General features: G+C 42.6%; 1 protein-coding gene across 7 annotated transcripts in view; it reads right to left on the minus strand.

The window, feature by feature from the left end:
• Positions 1-20,339, minus strand: part of Gnb1 (G protein subunit beta 1) — a 76,775-nt gene that overhangs the window by 23,549 nt on the left and 32,887 nt on the right. For 4 of the 7 annotated variants that reach the window (XM_057784061.1, XM_057784062.1, XM_057784055.1 and 1 more), the window contains exons 2-3: positions 6,032-6,128; positions 537-575 (exon numbers count right to left, since the gene is read on the minus strand). In XM_057784061.1, the coding sequence (XP_057640044.1) occupies positions 537-575; positions 6,032-6,088 (96 nt within the window). In that variant the 5' untranslated portion in view covers positions 6,089-6,128. Of the gene's footprint in view, positions 1-536; positions 576-6,031; positions 6,129-15,214; positions 15,264-20,339 lie in introns of all 7 variants that reach the window. The other 3 variants (XM_057784058.1, XM_057784056.1, XM_057784059.1) reach the window with 1 other exon arrangement.

Here is a 20,339-nt window from a genome sequence, read left to right on the forward strand (position 1 = left end):
GTTCCTGCCCTGACTTTACTCAATGGTGAATTATGACCTAGAAGTAAGTCTAAGTCAAAATAAATCTTTCATCCACAGGTTACTTCTAGCCAAAGCGCTACACCACAGCAAGAGCTGACGGTCACGTGTATTTTCAATAACTTTTAAAATGAATCTTTATTTATTGGGGTAGAGGAGCGGCACATGTTTGCAGAGCCCTAGAGACTAAACTAAGTGTTGAATTGGTGGGAGGTACACGTTACCCACGGCGTCATCCATCAGCCCTGTACATGCTTTATAATCAGTTTGATTCTTCTGGACATGAGTCTGGCAGTAAAACTGTTTGTTATGTGGAAGAGATCTCATTTTCATTTAAAGAACATCCACTGGCCCTCGCTGCCTATCTACCATCAAAACCAACTTCCAAATGAAGTCTTGGTAGTGGTTTTACATCCTCACCCCACAGGACAGACTACTCATTCCAGAAGTTCAACATGAAGGTAACAGCACACACCAGACTGCATTATGAATGATTGACAGATGGAAATGTTTCTTACCTGAGAAAGAGTCGCATCAGCACAAGCTTTACGAGCATCCTATGAAATAACAGATAGGAATTAGTTATATTTCACTTTTAACCTCACGACTGACTTTCCCTACCATGGTTTCAGGAAGCCTCCACTGTCAGGAACAAAAGCACAGTGTGCATGATGAAGCAGTCTTTTTGTTCAGGTCACAACAGAAATGATTCACAATCTCTGACCCCGCATAAGACATGCAGACTCCACAGAACTCTGGGGACACTGGAACTACAGGCAGCCCACATACACCTGCTCTGTCTTTCCCACAGCCTCTGTGAGAGCAGGAGGAGTTGCAAGGAAAGAAACAGGCTGAAGACCAGTTAGCTATCCAGGTCCAAAACCTTCCCTTTGAGAATGCATTATCCAAGGACATTATTTTCAAGTCAAATAATGATTAAATTTAAGTTCTATGAAAAGAATAAGGGATCTAGAATTGTTAGTAAAATTCTAAAGAGACTTGGCAGGACGGTGGTGGTGCACACCTTTAATCCCAGAACTTGGGAGAAAGAGGCAGGCAGATCTTTATGAGTTTGAGGCCAGCCTGGTCTACAAAGCGAGTTCTAGGACAGCTAGGACTACACAGAGAAACCCTGCCTCGAGAAAAACAACACAAACAAACAAAAAATTCTAAGGAGACTGATAACAAAATAGCAGTAGGCAATCTTTGCTATCTATAAAACCTACCAATGCAGCAAAGACCTACAAAAGAAATACCACAGTAATTTTTTCTTTAATTTTATTTACTATGTTTTCACTAATAAATGAGATAAGCCTTGAAATCTCAAAATACCACATACATATAAATACAAAGATATTCATTATGAAGAAAAATGAGACAACCCCACTTTTAAAAGGTCAAAATTTAAATACAGGCAAAAGTCAAAGGAACTGATAACCTTGACTAAGAACCTGATGACTGCGTAGGGCTTTAATATATTAGGATGGCATGGCAAACACACTGAAATGACCATTACTGTATGGACAGACTTCTAGGTTCCAAGTCCGTCCTAATGAAGCTGCTCGCAATCTAAACACAATTATAAAACCAAGTATTTCCACATAAAAAATGGATTAAGTGCACAGAAAGGGCTTAAAATAGCTAGTCACTCTCAAGTGTTTTTCATGCCAATAAGTCTAATACTTTAAAAAAACATGCTTGTTGATATAATGTATAGCCTTGGGTTTAAAAGACTAAAAAACAGGGGCTGGAGAGATTGCTCAGAGGTTAAGAGCACTGAGCTCTTCCAGAGGTCCTGTAGTTCAATTCCCAGCAACCACATGGTTGCTCACAGCCATCTGTAATGAGAACTGGTGCCCTCTTCTGGCCAGCAAGCATACAGACAGATCTTTAAAAAAAAAAAAAAGTCTAAAAAATATAAAAAAATATAAAACGTGAACGAACATCATGACCACAGCAATTCTTATAAAGGAAACCATTTAATTGTAGTAGCAGCTTAGTTCCAGGTCAGTTCATTAGCATCTCGGTGGGGACCAGGAACGTGTGCAGACAGACATGGTGTTGACTTCCTAGTCTTTATCTGCAGGCAACAGAAAGTGAACTGTGACACTGGGAGTGGCTTGAGCACAGGAGACCTCAAAGTCCACCTCACAGTGACACTTCCTCCAACAAGGCCACACCTCCTAGTAATGCCACTCTCTTTGGGGGTTATTTTCTTTCAGACCACCACAGAGGGTGTTTCACATGAAAAACAATCTAAGAAGAAACAACACTTCCTAGAAAGAGACAACGAGACTCTGTCTCAAAAACAAACAACAGAGCCGGGCGGTGGTGGCGCACGCCTTTAATCCCAGCACTCGGGAGGCAGAGGCAGGCGGATCTCTGTGAGTTCGAGACCAGCCTGGTCTACAGAGCTAGTTCCAGGACAGGCTCCAAAGCCACAGAGAAACCCTGTCTCGAAAAACCAAAAAAAGAAAAAAAGAAAAAACAAACAAACAAACAACAGAAAAGGCCCTCCCTTCCCATTTGGAGACTCAATGGTCTTCACCTCTCCTCACCAATTCATCGTAAAAGTAGCCCGGTGTTGAGAGGCAAGGTCCAAATCCAATGCAGCCATTTGTGAGGATGACACTCATTCTGAGGGCTAAAGCAGAGTATCTTTACTAGGAATGGTCAAAACTGGTGCTGTCCACAATGGAGGTCTTGTGCCATGAGCTACTCTGTGCACATTAAACACAGTGTGAACTAAAGGATGCCCTGAGAGTGAGGCGCTGAACTTTAAGAGCAAAACAAAACTCAAGTGAAACCACTGTAAAGTACTGGCCGCAATGATACTGTGCTTAGCTAGATGGAACTAGATCAAACTTGTTGAAATTGTTTTTACCTGCTTTTTATGTTTTCCAGTGGGATAGGGCCTTGTATTGCCTACTTGGTCTCAAATGTCACGTGCAACTGAGAATGGCCTTGAACTCCTGATCCTCCTGCTTCTTTCTACCTCTTGACTGCTGTACACAGGGACACTAACTGTGCGGGTGTAGAAAGGAGGGCACTAAGGACTACACGTGTGACAGGAGTGAAAACACGGGGCGCTATGTGGCTATAACTATGCAGCACTGTAAACCGCTCGCTCTTCTGTTTCCTTTCTCTTTTTCATCTTTGTTCTAAGCACATTTTCCCCAACACCTGGGCTTTCTTATCCTTTCTCTAAATTTACCCTCTGCCACGTAGTTGACTTCCATGCCAGCCTAACATTAAAAAAATAATAGCTATTTCTACCCTGTTCCCCTTTAAAAAGTTCAAATACAAGCCCAACACAGTGGCACATACCTTTAGTTCCCTGCACTTGGGAGGCAGAGGCAGGCAAATCTGTGACTTTGAGGCCAGCCTGGTCTACATAGTGATTTCCAGAATAGCCAGAGTTACATAGTAAGAACCTGTCTTAAAAAAGCAAAACTTAAATCATACTATAGTTTAGGACTATCTTCAAGATAGACTTGAAAAATAATTTCAGATAGTTACTCAACACAACTCCTTTGTCCCTCAGAATTTTAATTTTTATATTCTCAGCTTTCAGAACTTCTGAGACAAAGAAAAGATAAAAATCTCAAAAGCATACAATCTATGGAAACGCCTCAAACTGTCAGTATTCCTGCGTTAGTCTCCAGATCTGCTGGCATTACAAGCATGCCTCATTGTACCTGGCTTTAATTTTTTTTCTTAAAATATCATTTTGTTTTGTGTATGTCTGTGTGGGTATATGCAAGTACTTGTAGAAGACAGAAGAAAGTATCAAATCCCCTGGAGTTAAGAGTTACATGGGGTTGTGAACCACTTGAGCTGGGCGCTGGGAACCCAACTGGGGTCCCCTGAAAGTATATTTAAGTGCTCCTAATTGCTGAGTCATCTCTCCAGTCCTAATGTTACCTTTTGAGACAAGGTCTCATAGTACCTAGGCTAGCCTCAAACTTACCATGTATCTGAAGACGACTCTGAACTACTATCATTCTGCTTCTTCCTGTCTAGCGCTACATTAAAGGTATGTACCACCATGCTTCGCTCCTGGCTTTAAGTTTTAAGTCATTCAGAACAGTAGGGGAAGCCAGGGATGCTTTGCAATCCCAGTCACAGAGGGAACTGAGACAGGAAAAAGACTCGAACCCACAATTTTGAGACCAATCTTAGTACCATAATAAAGACTTTCACCCTACCGAACCCCCCAAGAAAAAAAACCCGTAACCCTGTAAAGATTTCAGGTGAGGATCAGGGCTAGGGTGTAGTTCAGTGATATAGTACCTACCTGCCATGCGGAACACATAAATTTAGGGAAGTTATCTGCTATTATTTAAATTTGTTTTGCAGGAAATAACTATACCACACCCAATATTTTAGAAAGCTTTATTAATTCCAGGGGAGTACATTAAAGAACACTGGCCAGGATAATCTAGACTCCAATGCCCAGCTGTGAAGTGCTTACAGCAGGGTATTTTCTGTTTTATCCCTAGCTCTAAATCTCAGACAATTCTGGTATCTTTTTTTTTTTTAATTCAAGAAAAAACTGGAGCTGGGCGGTGGTGGCACACGCCTTTAATCCCAGCACTCGGGAGGCAGAGGCAGGCGGATCTCTGGGAGTTCGAGGCCAGCCTGGTCTACAAGAGCTAGTTCCAGGACAAGCTCCAAAGCCACAGAGAAACCCTGTCTCGAAAAATCCAAAAAAAAGAAGGAAAAAAAAATTGGAAGTTGGACAGTGATGGCACATGCCTTTAATTCTAGCACTTTGGGGAGGCAAAAGCAAACAGAGTTCAAGGCCTGACTTGTCTACAAAGGAGTTCCAGGACAGTCAGGGCTGTTAAACAGAGAAACCTGTCTCAAACAACAACGATGATGGGGGAAAAAAGAAAAGTTAGCCAAAATGGTGCTGAAGATTCTCTATAAAGTCCCCCTGGCAGCCTGCACACAACTGACAAAGTAAAGGAAATGTGACTGTTCAACAACAGGCAGACACTGACTGTTGTCAACACTTACTGAGTGAGATTCTGAGGATTGGTATGTCTTTAGATGAGACCGTGAAAACCGGAGACAGCTATTTCAAATATACAAAGCCCTAAACAAAATGAAAACTGGGTTGTTCCTAGTAAATCTTAAGTTTTTTTGCCTAGCTCTTTAGACCAAGTATACTTTAATTGTTCAAAGTCAGCCTGGTCTACCTTTTGAGTTCCAGGATAGTTGAAGTTACATAGTGAAAAGAGAAACCTTGTCTCAAGTAACAAAAAAATAAAATACAAACCCCTAAACTATTAAACCCACATTCACCTGGTATGTATGTATAAGGGCTCTCAGTTCTACCTCTAGCACCACCTCAAAAGAATCAGATTACAGTGAAATTTATCTTTCCCCTTCATTTTTTTTCTATTCTTTTTTTCTGAGAGAAGATTTCTCTGTGTAGACCAGTCTGACCTCAAACTCAGAGACCTGCCTGCCTCTGCCTCCTGAGTGCTGGAATGAAAAGTATGCACCACCACCCAGCTGAAATTTATCTTTCATTTAGTTTTGTACTCAGGTAGGTAAGTGTAAGTCTCTTCTCTCTGGTGGCCCAAGAGCTGTTGTATACATTTCAACAGTCATCCTGCAGCACAACCCACTTCAAAATCACAAGGAAAAAAAAAAAAGGTAGGCGCATCTAAAATGCCACTTTACTGAGCTTTTCACTTTCACACTTTTGTCTTCTGCCAGTTTAGTAGTCCTCCTGATACCGCCTGTTGATATATACAACAGCCACACAGGAGGATCTAAACCTAGCTCCCCAGAGGAAGACTCTCAATATCTTCGATGAATTTGACAGAAACATACCATGTACATTCAAGCAACAAATTATAGTTAGTAAGAAAACAAAGTTTCTGAAAACATAACAGACAGGCACCTGGAGCATGGTCAGCACATACTAGACCAACTTCACCTTACTCTGTCATCCATAACGGGAACTTCTCATCTGAAACAGACGCGCACTGCTACTTACTCTGATCTGGTTCTTCAGTTGCTCGGCCTCCTGCCGCAGCTGGTCAAGTTCACTCATCTTCAGGTCTCAGTGCTCTCCTCACTTCAGAATTCAAGCTCTGCAACAGAAACATGGCACAAAATAAATAAGCTACAGTAACACTGGCTGACTGAAAATTCACAGCTAAGAGCACTAACTGCTCTCCCAGAGGTCATGAGTTCAATCCCTAGTAACCATATATGTGGTTCATCCATAATGAGAGCTGGTGCCGCCCCCTCTTCCGGCCTGCAGGCATACACGCGGGCAGAACAATGTATACACAATAAACAAACACACAAATAAATAAATTTGGGGGGGATCACTTTTGAGTAACTTATAAAGCAAGTAGAACACTGGGTATAGTGGCGCACACTTTTAATCCCAGCACTTGGGAGGCAGAGGCAGTAGGATCTCTGTGAGTTCCAGGCCAGCCTGGTCTACAAAGTCAGTGTCAGAATAGCCAAGGCTACATAGACACCCCAGTCTTGGAAAACCCTTAAAAAAAAGGGGAAAAAAAACAAAACAAAGAAATTGAAAACTTCAGAGCTATGGTCTCATAAAACAGAACTTTCCTGTAGCATTAATCAAAACTTTTAAAGTCCTATGTAGAACTGGATTAAAAACAATCTTTTTTGCCAGTACAACAATGACTAATACACACCGCTGTGGTAGTGGACTGAAACATAAACTGTTAGTGCTAGTAGTGGTAGTGCATTGCACTACTTAGATGGCTGAAGAAAGACCTTAAGTTCAATGCCAACCTGTACCAGAGACCCAATCTCCAGAAAAATAAAATCACTTAAAATAACACAAATAACACAGGCCTTTCTCATCATGAAAAGATTGCATCTCTCAGAAAACAAGAATAGCTACCACACGGAGAAACCAGAAATAATTTCTTCAGGAAAAGGACTGGGGCACTCTGGAAAACTACAACTTTAAAGCTATGGCAGTCATCATGAGCCTTAAAAGGACAAAGGGGATCTGTTGCGGGAGGTCCTTCCGCTCCTCCAGCCAATAGCCGCTGAGATACCAGCCCATTGGGGCATGGTCTCTTTCCCTTTAAAAAAGCGGCTACTTCCCTCCTCGCTCTCTTTACTTCCTGCTCCGGTTCCGGCGAACTAGACTTCTTCCTAATTGCGCAGAGGGCTGTTGTCTGGGACGGTGATCTGTAAGTTTATTCTCCTTTAAATAAATACCACCCTATTAATCACAATTCCAAACTGGTGTGGGACTGTTTATGACTTGCACCTTCAGGGATCCAGAAGTCCTCTATTTCCACCAAAACCCTAGGCTGTGGAATCCCAGGAAGCTCAGAAACATCTTGACCCTTCTAAGCACAAACGTTCTGAACAAGGCTGGTCACGTGCTGCATACCCAGTCATAGAAGACAGCTCCAAACTCTGAGGTCACCTTGTTACGGCTTTTTCAGCCCAGAATGCAGACGTTCAGTTGGTAGAGTGCTTGACTAACATATATGAAGCTCTGGATTTGAGTCCAGCCCCAGGATAAACGGTGCAGGGGTGTACACCTATAAATCCAGCACTTTGGAAATAAGCAGGAGGTCAGAGTCACCCTTTAAGGTCATCCTTGGCTACATAATTTGAGGCCAGCCTGCAATACATACTAGGACTGTTTCAAAATAGATAAGCAAACAAACCTGACTTCCCGGACTGGGATATAGTTCAGTTAATAGACTGCTTGCTACAACGTTTAAATCCCCACACGTGTGGTGCCACCTATAGTTTCTCTCCAGGTGAAAGCAGAAGTTCAAGGAGGTCACTATTAGCTACACAGTGGTTTCAGACACTGCCGCAAAAACAAAGTAACAAAAAACAACCACAAAACCCACCACCAGAGTATGGTGGTGGCGAATGCCTTTAGTCCAGCAGTTGGGAGGTATAAACAAAAGGATCTCTGTGAGTTCAAAGCCAGCTTTATCTACATACCCAATTCCAGCATTGCCAGGACTACAGAGACCCTGTCTCAAAAATACCAAAAAAAAAAAAAAAGAGACTTCTTTTCCTCAGAGGAAGTCATATATGGACATGCCTGTGTGCCGTCTGAAACTCCTTTCCAAAGCCTAGGTTGGCCTTGAATGCAAATCTCTTGCCTCAGAATCTCAAGTACTGGAATAGGAGGCCTCCTAGGTCACGGTACCTGGCATACAGGCTACACTTCTGACAAAGATGTTGGCTTTTAAATGAATCAATCATAAATGTGATCAAAGCAATTTAAAACTAAAGATAAAATTACTTAAGAGCAAAGTGATTTATGCAAGGACCTTGACCCTCCAATGCAAATTACACAGAGTATTGGTTTTTTAACTGTATTTTAGTTATGTGTGTCATGTAAATGCCTAGTATCCCAGATCAGAAAAATGTATTGCATCCCATGGAACCAGAGTTAGATGGCTGTTGGCTTCCATGTAGGTGCTAGGAATCAAGAGTCATCTCTCCAGCCCTTCCCCCAGTCAACAAAATTTTTGTATAAAAGTTAAAGAGGTGCTTAGGGTATAGGGGATAAGGCAGAGACACGTGCATTCTTGGGTTCAATGCTAGTTAACCCAGTTGAAATGGAACCTTCTAGGTCAGTAGTTCTCAGCCTTCCTAATGCTTCCACCCTTTAATATGGTTAGTTCCGTGGCGCTCGCCTTTAATCCCAGCACTCGGGAGGCAAAGACAGGTGGATCTCTGTGAGTTTGAGGTCAGCCTGGTCAACAAGAGCTAGTTCCAGGGCAAGCTCCAAAGCTACAGAGAAACCCTGTCTTGAAAAACCAACAACAAAAAGTTCCTCATGTTATGATAATGACCCCATCATAAAATTATTTTCATTGCTACTTCAAAATTCTAATTTTGCTGTTATGAATTAAAATGTAAATATCTGTGCATACCAATGATCTTAGGTGACCTCTGTGCAATGGTCATTTAATCCGCAAAGCGTTGAGACCCATGGGGTTGAAAACCCCTACTTTATGTTTAGTGAGAGGTTCTGTGTTGATAAATGAGGTAATGAATTAGTAAAACAAGAGACCAAGATTAGTCTACATACATACATAGATGAGTACACTTACCTGCGTGCATTGATACACACACACATGCATGCACGAACACACACACAATAATAAAATAAAAACTAAACCAACAAAACTTTAATTGTGATGGCATGCCTCTAAGCTTCAGAACTTGGGAGAAGCAGAGGTAGAAGGACTGCACTGAGTCTGAGGCCTCTCTGGTAATATAGTGGGCTCCAGGCTACCTAGGACTGTGTATCAAGATCCTGTCTCAACTCTTCCTCAAGTTAGTTAGTATCACATGGCTTAACTAATCACTGTTATTTTCATTAAAAGTAAAAACACATCTTGGGTAAATCAACTGGATGACCCCAAGCGTAACTGCTCAAGTTCTTGATATTTTTCTATTCTACAGAAAAACGAATGAATACCGTTGATGAAGATCCACACTATACGCTCCTGATGCATACACTGGCAACAAGATCCCTTCTGACTATAAGTGCCTTCTGCTGGGCAGTACAGAAGCACTTGAGAAAATGAGTTTGAGAGTAACCACCAGTAATGGGCTAAGAAAGGCCTACAAGGTGCAGCTGTGCACTACAGGGAAGCCCCACATTCCTAGACTAGCACCTGCTGTTGCTCTCTAGGAAAGCAGGCTATGCAGCAACACAACTTCCAAAAGATTTCTGAACACAATGGTAGTCTCATTTTCTGTCAATTCTCCGCACCTGTTCTCTCCTCAATTAAGAGAGAATCTTGCTAACCAGCCTCGTATGAACTAAAATTTACCGTTACACCTAGTCTGACCTCATACTCCACTTCTCCAGTGTTAGTGTTATAGGTACGTACCACCATTTCTGGCTACAGTGGTTCTTTTCAAACCTATTTCTTGAGTGGATGCTTGACTCGCTAGAAAGCTCCAGCAAGGGAGAATACCTCAGGCTTCCCTGGACACCCCCAGCATTAGAGAACATCATTTACTTTTTCAGGAAAAGACTGGGTCATTCTGTCTTTAGCACACAATATTTAAGGACTAAAGTTTAAGAATATTCCTATACAACAGAATAGCATCACGTTGTTTAGATAGAAAGATGTGGTGCATGTTAGTCTTGCATGTATCTGGCTTGCTTCACTGGTTTTACTCAGGCTCACTACACTCCAGCACTTCTTACCCTACAAAGTCACTCTGGCTATAAAGATCTACCACCCAATCCAGCATTCAACTAAGAAAAAGTAGCAACCAAAGTCACAAGGTACCCTGAATTAGTTCAATCAACACACAGCAGATGACCCAGACACCAACACTAAAGCTGAGTTAGCTTTAAATCACAAAACTGAAAACAACATACTAAGAGGATTTTGTGAACAGAGGAACTGTCTCAAAAGCTCCTCGGGCTTGGCGGCCAGTGACTTTACCTAGATAGCCCATTAGCTTTATAAAGATTTTTCACTAGGTTTTTAGTAAACCCATCTTTCTAGTTTTAAGTACTATAACTGGATGACTGTCATATATTTTTTTTTCTGTAGTATATGAAGAGAGTATCCAATTAAATGAAAGATTTTAGGCCAATGAGATGGTTCTGTGGGTTAAGTCTCTTGCTGTTCAAGCCTCATGACCTAAGTTCAACCCCTAGAATCTAACCATGTAAAGATAGAAAGAAAACCTGGCTCCATAAAAATCACCCTCTGATGCTCACAGTATGTTAAAAAGAAAAGAGGAAGGGAGAAAGGGGGAGGGAAGGATCTTAACAGCTAGCAGTCTTTTTCTAAAAAAATGTTTTATCTGTTTGTATATGTGTATGGAACACACCTGGTAAGGACAAAGAACAGCTTAAAGGAGCTGGTTCTCGTGTTCCATGAGCATTGAGTACCTTTACCTGCTGTCCTAATATTACCTTTTCACTCCTGAATGAAGTGCAGAACACACTACTATTTACAGTTTTAATACTTTAAAATGAATGTATGTTTAATAAGTCTTACTTACATTTAATCACTTTTGACTTTCTCTTCAGTGTTGTTAGTCCCTTGGCCCTTCTGGAAACCCCACCATCAGGTCTGCTTGCCTGGGCAGCGCTTCTCCTCCAGAGCATGTCCCAGGTAAGCTTTGGCTATGCTGAGGTGGCATTTTCCAGTCTAATCCACTAAGACAGGACCTGCTGAGGCCTCATGACTGCCCATGACCCACATCTGACTTCAGTTTTAAGTTAGAACTGCTGTTTAGGAAATCTGAATAATTTAGAAACATGGGGCTAAGAATGTAGCTCAGAAGGAGAGTGCTTGCCCACTATGTGAGAACAAACAAGCAGATGAGACCTATCCCTAAACCTTTAAGTAAAGCGTTAGCATGATTAGAATAGTTCACACAAGTGGTATGAGATGTAAAATCCTCAACGTGTGACAAAGACAGAGCAGCATAATGCCCCTCCAATCAAGACGCCTGTGAAGGAAGTCGTGCAGAGTACCTCAACAGTGACCTCAGGGTCCTACTATTAGACAGTTATCAACAATGACACTTGGGCTACAAGTCTGCTACCGACAGAAAACAGACATATGGGCTGTCAAGATGGTTTAGCCAGTAAAGACACTTGACGTCAAACCTGCCAGCCTGATTTGGACAGCTCAGGATACACCTCATAGAAGGGGAGAATTGACTCCTGTAAGTTGTCCTGACTTCCCTATGTGCGGTCTATTGCAATGTACACACACAAAAGACTATAATTCAAAAAATTTTTTTTTTTTTTTTTTTTTTTTGGTTTTTTCGAGACAGGGTTTCTCTGTAGCTTTGGAGCCTGTCCTGGAACTCTCTTTGTAGACCAGGCTGGCCTCGAACTTACAGAGATCCGCCTGCCTCTGCCTCCCGAGTGCTGGGATTAAAGGCGTGCGCCACCACCGCCCGGCCTATAATTCAAAAATTTTTAAAGGGGCATATTTTGAAAAACAATTTCATTGCCGGGCAAGGGTGGTGCACACCTTTAATCCCAGCACTCAGGAGACAGAGACAGGGAGATCTCTGTGAGTTCAAGGCCAGCCTGATCTACAGAGCAAGTCCTAGGACACTCAATGCTAAACAGAGAAAAAGTGTCTGGAAAAACAAAAACAAAGAAAGCAAGAAAAAGAATTTCAGTTTCTCCAACATACAAATAGGACTTCACTGAATCAAGTTTTACTCTGGTCTGGAACATCATCATCTATGTCACAGAGCTAAAACAAAAATTAAATGAGATAATCAGTCTGACAGTCCACCCCCATCCCATAAGCCTCTCAGTGACCATACTACTGAAGTGTCCCCTAGAACAGAACAACTCCAAAGTTAATAGCTGACATCTGAGTAGAAGTCATATTAACAGAGAACACTACTGTCCTTCTTTGAGATGTTATTTTCAAGAACAGGAATTTCTTAAAGATTTGAAGATATGAAAGTGGCTGGATTTATAAGTGAGTGTCTTTGATCCCAGCACTCAGGAGGCAAAGGTAGGTGGATCTTTGTGAGTGTTGAGGCCAGCCTGGTCTAAATAGTGAGTTTCAGGACAGTCAGACCTACATAGTGAGATTCTGTGTCAATCTGAGAGAAAGAAAGGGATGGAAGGAGGGAGGGGAGATTAGAACTGTGAAGCCAAACCCAAGCAAACAGCACTAGACCTGAACATAAACAGGGAGCTGTACAGGGAGCAATAGTCAACACATTTTCTAAGTGTGATAACAGTATTGTTTTACGTTTAAAGGTACTGAAGTCTTTAAGAACAAAAATTCTCCTCAAAACAAGCAAGAAATAGAGAAATGGGTAGGGGCATGTGTAAGAAAAAGATCAGCTATGAACTAGTGATGATTTTAGTTTGCTGACAGAAATTTTTCAAGTGGTTAATTTCTTGTACGAATTTCAGTTTTCTATTAATAGCCACTTTTTAAATTTGGTAAGGTGAAACATACATCTAATCTCAGCACTCAAAAAGGTAAAACAGGAGGATACTGAGAATTGGGTCAATGTGGCTATACTACACCCCCCTGCCCCCCCCCCCCCCCGCTAAATTATTTGTGAACTTTGAATCTTGATTCTTGACTGAAATGTAAGAAAACAAAGAGAGCCGGGTGGTGGCGGCGCACGCCTTTAATCCTAGCACTCGGGAGGCAGAGGCAGGCGGATCTCTGGGAGTTCAAGGCCAGCCTGGTCTACAAGAGCTAGTTCCAGGGCAGGCACCAAAGCTACAGAGAAACCCTGTCTCGAAAAACCAAAAAAAAAAAAAAAAAAGAAAGAAAAAGAAAACAAAGAGAAAAGAAAGCTGGGTGGTGGCTCATGCCTTTAATTCCAGCACTTGGAGACAAAGATAGGCAGATTTTTGAGTTCCAGGCTAGCCTGGTCTACAGAGTAAGTTCCAGGAAGCCAGGGCTACACAGAGAGACCCTGTCTTGGAAACCAAAACACAATAATGCAAATATACAGTAACAGCTAGGCATTATTGCAAATGCCTAATTCTTGTTCTGAAGGATTAGATACACTTTTTTTGGCCTCTGTACAAGCATAGGCACAGGCATGTACAATACCTGCAGGAACACACACACACACAAGGACGGAGAGATGGCTCACTGTTTCAAAAACTAAGGAAGAAGGCTCAGGAGAGATGCTCCAGACATAAAGAACACATGCTACTCTAATGGAGAATCTGAATTGAATTCAGCTTCAAGGCATTTTGAGCCCTCTGATCTCTGGGGACGCCTGCACTCACATGCAAATACCCACACACACAAAACACATATCCAATTAAAAATAAAACTTAAAAAAAATACACATGCATGGATACACACACAAATTTTAAAAATAGAGAAATGGGCCACATGTTGGTGGCGTAAGCATGCTGAGAGAATGAGGCAGGAAGACTGACTTTAAGGTCATCCTGGCCTGCATGGTGAAACACCAAAGGGAGGTTGGGGACAGCAGGCTGAAGAGATGAGATGTCTCTATGGTTAAGAGCACCGGATGTTCTTCCTGGACATTCCCAGCACCATAAAGGAGATAACAACTATCTATAACTCTTTCTCTTTGGCCTCTGCCTGCACTCAGACATACAGCACACAAGACACCTAGAAATATAAAATACCAACAAAGACCTTTAATGCCAGCGCAGGGGAGGTAGAGGTACAAGTCTGAGGTTAGCCAGGCCTGCATTTAGTAAGACAGACTATCTCAAAAAGAGGGGGTGGGGTACCAGTTACTTGAGAGAATGAGGCAGGTCAGGGCCAGATTAGACAATACAGCAAGAGAACAGGTAAAACTGTGACAGAGTAACAGAGACCATTTGAAAGAAAGTAAAACTTATAACAAAGGAGCTGGAGAGATGGCTAAGTGGTTAAGAGCACCAACTGCCCTTCCACAGGTCTTGAGTTCAATTCCCAGCAACCACATGGTGGTTTACACCATCTATGATGAGATCTGGTGCCCTCTTCTGGCCTGCAGGCATACACATAGGCAGAACATTGTACACAAAAACAAAACAAAACAAAAAAACAAAAAACCCACAGAGCTGGAGAGATAGCTCAGTGGTTAAGAGCACTCTCTGTCCTTCCAAAGGTCAAAAGTTCGATTCTTGGCAACCACTAATGGTAAAATCATTTGCCAGGCGGTGGTGGCGCACGCCTTTAATCCCAGCACTTGGGAGGCAGAGGCAGGCGGATCTCTATGAGTTCAAGGCCAGCCTGGTCTACAAGAGCTAGTTCCAGGACAGGCTCCAAAGCTACAGAGAAACCCTGTCTCAAAAAAAAAAAAAAAAAAAAAAAAAAAAAAAAAAAAAAAAAAGCCAATGAGATTAATAGCCCTGGGCTGGTGGTAGATGTAACTTGCCTTTAATCCCAGCCCTCAGAAGGCAGGGAATCTGAGTCCCTGACAGCCTAATCTACAAAGTGAATGCCAGAACAGCCAGGGCTACACAGAGGAACCCTGTCTTGAGATATAAAACAAAACTGATGAGTATCAGGATGGACACAGAGCACTCTTTTAATCACTGCCCTGGGAGGCAGAGGCATGTGTATCTTTGTAAATTCAAGGCCAGCCTGGTCTGCATAGTAAGTCTACACAGTCAAAGGTACATAGTGAGACATTCTCAAAATCCCCCACCTCCAAAGCCCCACAAAAATGACAACAATTATATATGTGAAGTTACCTTAATTCAGAAGTGTTTCTGGTCTTTTTCCCCACACATGTAAGTCTATCTGTAACAACAGAAAAGATTTTTATCATACTGGGGCTGTGCTAACAGCTACATTAGCTACACTGTAGAAAAGAACACATACACAATCCTTCTCTACCATAAATTTCTACTCATTATAGAATTTAATTTTTTCAGCACTGAAAAATAAAGAAATGGAGACCAGGCACTCAGCCTGGTCTTCATAGTGTGATCCTGCCTGCGCGCACGCACGCGCGTGCACACACACACCCCTACAGAAATAGTAAACAAAATAAAGAGACAGGGGCTGGCAAGATGGCTCAGCATGATGCCAATCCTAATGACCTGAGTTCAGTCCCTGGACGCCACATCAAGTAGGAGAAAACCAACTCCCAAAAAGTTGTTTTGACCTACCTATCTACCTATATACACACAGCCATATACACAGTAGATAACTTCAATTACGACACATTAAAAATATGCAGATCCACGGACAGAACAGCAGGAGTTGCATTGGGCCATACACAAAGTATGAAATTTTATTGAGAACAGGCCTCCTTTCAGGGTGACAAAAATATAGACTTAGGTAGGGAGGCAGTTGCACAACAATGTGAATATACTAAGTGCTACTGAATCATTCTCTTTAAAGTGTTTTAATTTTCTATTATGTGAATTCCACCCTAAAAAAGATAAGGTGGGCGTTGAAGTGGAAGTTAGGGAACACAAGTTAATCAGTAAAAGCAAGCTACATCCACCTCCACACGTCCTCTCAGAGAAGGTCCTATGAGCACACGCCTGAGGAACCATCAAGTTCTCTTAGTCTAGAGGAAGGTCTCAACCTGGCACCCTGGTTGACCCTGATTTATTTTTTCTCATTTTTTTTTTTTGTTTATTTGTTATCGTTTTGTGTATAACAGCCCTGGCTGTCCTGGAACTCGCTTTCTAGGCCAGCCAGGCTGGCCCCAAAAATCAGAGATCTGCCTGCCTCTATCTCCTGAGTGCTGGGATTAAAGGTGTGAGTCACTACTGCCCAAAATGTTTATTTATTTTTAGCCTTTTTTTTACTTTGTCTTTGAGACAGGGTTTCACTAAGTAGCTCTGTCTGGCCTGGAACTTGATATACAGACCAGACTGGCCTCAAAGTCACAGAGATATGCCTGCTTTTGCCTCCTGAGTGTTGGGATTAAAGGTGTGTGCCACCATACCCAGCTACCCTGTGTTTGAATAGGAATGACCCCACAGACTCATGAGTTCAAATGCTCGGCCCATAGGGGGCAGCACTATAAGGAGGGGTGGCCTTGTTGGAAGTGTAACCCTGTGGAGGTGGCTGGTGTGTGTGTGGGGGGTCCTCATATGCTCAAGCTACACCCAGTGTGGGGCAGAGCTGTTTTGCAGCCGTCTGTAGAACAAGATGTAGACCTCCAGCACCATGCCTGCCTGCACACCACCATGATAATTAAGAGACTAAACCTCTGGAACTGTAAGCCCCAATTAAATGTTTTCTTTTATAGGAGTTGCCATGACTGTGGGGCGGTGGTGGTGCACACCCTAATCCCAGCACTCAAGATGCTGAGGCAGGCGGATCTCTGTGAGTTTGAGGCCAGTCTGGCCCACACAGTACGTTCCAGGACAGGTCCCAAAGCCAGAGAAACCTGCCTTGAAAAGATCAAAAAATTAAAAAAATTAAAAAAAGAGTTGCTATGGTTGTGGTGCCTCTTCCCAGCACTAAGACATTCTGGTTTATTTAAGGTGAAATTATTCTTTGGGGAGGGTGAGTTGTCCAGCGACTGACAGGTATACAGTAGATAGATCCCAGTCCTCCTGTCAATTACAACAGCACATCCTGCCTCGCTGTAGCCCAAGTAAGAATCCTGCCATAAAGGGCCATAATTATCCCAGTCTCTACAAAAAGATCTTCCTGAGCATCTTTTCAGAGTAAAAGATAAAGGGATAAATCACAAGGAGGGAGAACATGAGCAAGGAAGTCAGGACCGTGAGATGGTAGGACTGATCTAATGGGAGCTCACCAGGGCCAGCTGGACTGATCAAACCAGACTCTCTGAATGTGGCTGACAATGAGGGCAGACTGAGAAGCCAATGATAATGACACCGGGTTGATTCTACTGCATGTACTGGCTTTTTGGAAGCCTAGTCTGTTTGGATGCACACCTTCCTAGACCTGGATAGAGGGGGGAGGGCCTTGGACTTCCCACAGGGCAGGGCACCCTGACTTCTCTTAGAACTAGAGAGGGAGGGGGAGGGAAATGGGAGGATGGGAGGAGGTGGAAATTTTTAATAAATAAAAAAAAAAATCACAATTTGCTCTATCTGAAACACTAAGGCTCCGCTCCCTGGGGGTTCAAGCTTTCTATTCTTTCAGAAGACACTAGGTACTCACTAGCTCCTGGAGCCATGCCAGGATACAATGGAGAAAGGGGCTGCTTAACTATCCCAATACCTCAGGTCAAGTCATGTGAGTTGTCTGGATTTATTTGTGGGAAAAAATAAGATCCAACTGCAGTTTTAAACAGTATGTGGGAATCAGAATTTAAAACATCTTAAAGAGGGCCGGAGAAATGGCTCAGTGGTTAAGAGCACTGTCTGCTCTTCCAGAGGTCCTGAGTTCAATTCCCAGCAACCACATGGTGGCTCCAAACCATCTGTAATGAGATCTGGCGCCCTCCTCTGGCGTGTGGGTATACATGGAGGCAGAAAGTTGTATACGTAATAAATAAATGTTTAAAAAAAAAAAAACCTTAAAGAAAATTGGGAAAACCAGAATTTTTTGAAACCAAAGCCAATCTCCAACATGCTACCACACAGCTACACCAGCTAGTCTGTGGTGCAGTGGAAAGATGGGGTACATCATAGATGCCTAGGTACTAATACTGACAGCCTGAACCTGCTGCCCACCACAGAACTAGGAGCCAAAGTGCCAGACAGGCAGGCAGGAGAGAAGAGCGCTCTCGCAAGGCAGATGTATGGAGACTGAGTGAGCTAACGGCTAGCCGCTGCTGCAAGACACACACGGCAGTGCCAGCTGGCATGAAACGTGATGGGAAAATAGCCTGCTATAGAAACTAGAAAGGTATAAATGTCAAAGGTTAGAATGGCTAGAGAAAGTTCACTAGTGCATATTTAATATAATATACATAAGGCCCTGGGTTCCAGTGCTCTAAAAAAGTTTCTACTACATTTACTTATTATATGTGTGTGTGCTCACTGGGGGTGGGCATGCACAAACATATCCAGGGCACATGTCCATTCTGCGTCCAATACGTGAGTCCTAGGAAACAAAATCATGTCCTAGGTTTGCTGGCAAGCACCTTCACCAGATGAGCCATCTGTTGAGTCAATTCACCAGTCCAAATGCAGCATCTGACAGAAGGCAGTGCAGTAGATACTAAGCCGTGCAGCGATCATGACTGCATCATGCTCACTTAGTCAAGGAGCCCATCACAAAGTGGTTCATTCCCATGGCTATACTAGTTAAATTCCAAAGATCAGACACCATTTCAAGATTCTGAATAAAAACCAACTGGTCCTGTTTGACTCTATGGAGCTAATTTAACTGTATTATAGTACGAATATGATTAACTTCTAAGTACACACATACTGTAGTACATCTTGAGGTTTTAAGTTCTAAATACTGTATTTGTATAGTAAAGTCACTTAATTTTTCACAATCTTGAAATGAAATGCTCTCACGAAGCTCTTTTTTGAGACAGGGTTTCTCTGTGGTTTTGGAGCCTGTCCTGGAACTAGCTCTTGTAGACCAGGCTGGTCTCGAACTCTCAGAGATCTGCCTGCCTCTGCCTCCCAAGTGCTGGGATTAAAGGCGTGCGCCACCACCGCCCGGCTTCTCACGAAGCTATTTACAGGTGGTTTCCCATTAAAATGTGAATTCAAAATTTTTTTCTCATTGGACAATGTCCAGATAAGAAAGATGGGCACCAGCAGCTCTACTGCCCCCAGCACTGGGTTACAACACACACCACAGTGCTAGGCTTTTCTATGAGTGCTGAGGATCCACATTTGTGCTTCAAAAGAAAACTGAAAGAAAGTAGAAATGAAAGAAGCCATGCCTCAGGCTACTTGTGTGTGTGAGAGAGAGAGAGACTCATTTTGGTTCTGATCTTGTGTCAGGTACCAGTATGGGGTGGGGAAAAAGTTACAAATATATCCTTAAATTTTGAATACAGCCAAGCGATGATGGCACACACTTTTAATCCCAGCACTCGAGAGGCTGTGGATTAAGAGGCAGGTGGAGCTCTGTGAGTTGAGGCCAGCCTGGTCTACAGAGCTACATAGGCATGCTTACCTAACAGTACAAAATCAGGATGGAAGCTTTAAACTACTGATAAAACATTAATAGCACCATGGCCTCCATAGCCAAGGTCTATTCACTCTCTCAACATCATTTACAAGTGCTAGGCAAGAGCCAATTTCTATCCTGCAAGTTCTTTGTTTCCATGCCAAGTAGTTGGTTAATATCCTGATGAGGGGGTTATAAAGTAAATGATGTCAGGTGCTTTTCATTGTGAAGGAAAAATAGAACTAGGTGGGATGGAAAGGCAGAAAGATGAAGGTCATTCGAAAACTGTAGTCAGAGAAGAGCGCTCAGATGCGCTCATCCCCTAACCCACATGATGGAAGAAGAGAACCAACTCCGGAGGAGGTATGGGGGGGGGGGGAGAAAGTGGGGAGAGAGAGAAGAGGGAAGGGGGAGATTAATTCCCTACTTCCTTTAAATGTCAACATGTACTGCCATTTCTATATCAAAAGGAAGCATTTTATTTTCTTTATTCCTAAAATTCGGTCCCTCTCTTAAATTCAACTTGTTCATACAAAAAAGAATCAGTCACAAAAGGGGGGAGGACTAGGGCCATGGCTAAGTGGTAGGATTTAAGGGGGAAAAAAAAAAGAGGAATCCACACCACCACCAGGCTAATAGTAAACATCACTAAACCCAGTCTGGGAGTAAAAAGAAGGCAAATCTTTGAATTTGAGAACAGCGTGGTCTATAGAGAAACCCTGTTTCCAAACAAACAAAATGTAAAATCAAATCCCCACCAAAGAACCATTAATCATTAGAATTTGCCAAGAACTGGCGGTGGTG

Source organism: Chionomys nivalis, chromosome 11, assembly GCF_950005125.1.
Source record: "Chionomys nivalis chromosome 11, mChiNiv1.1, whole genome shotgun sequence".
Taxonomy (NCBI): Eukaryota; Metazoa; Chordata; class Mammalia; order Rodentia; family Cricetidae; genus Chionomys; species Chionomys nivalis.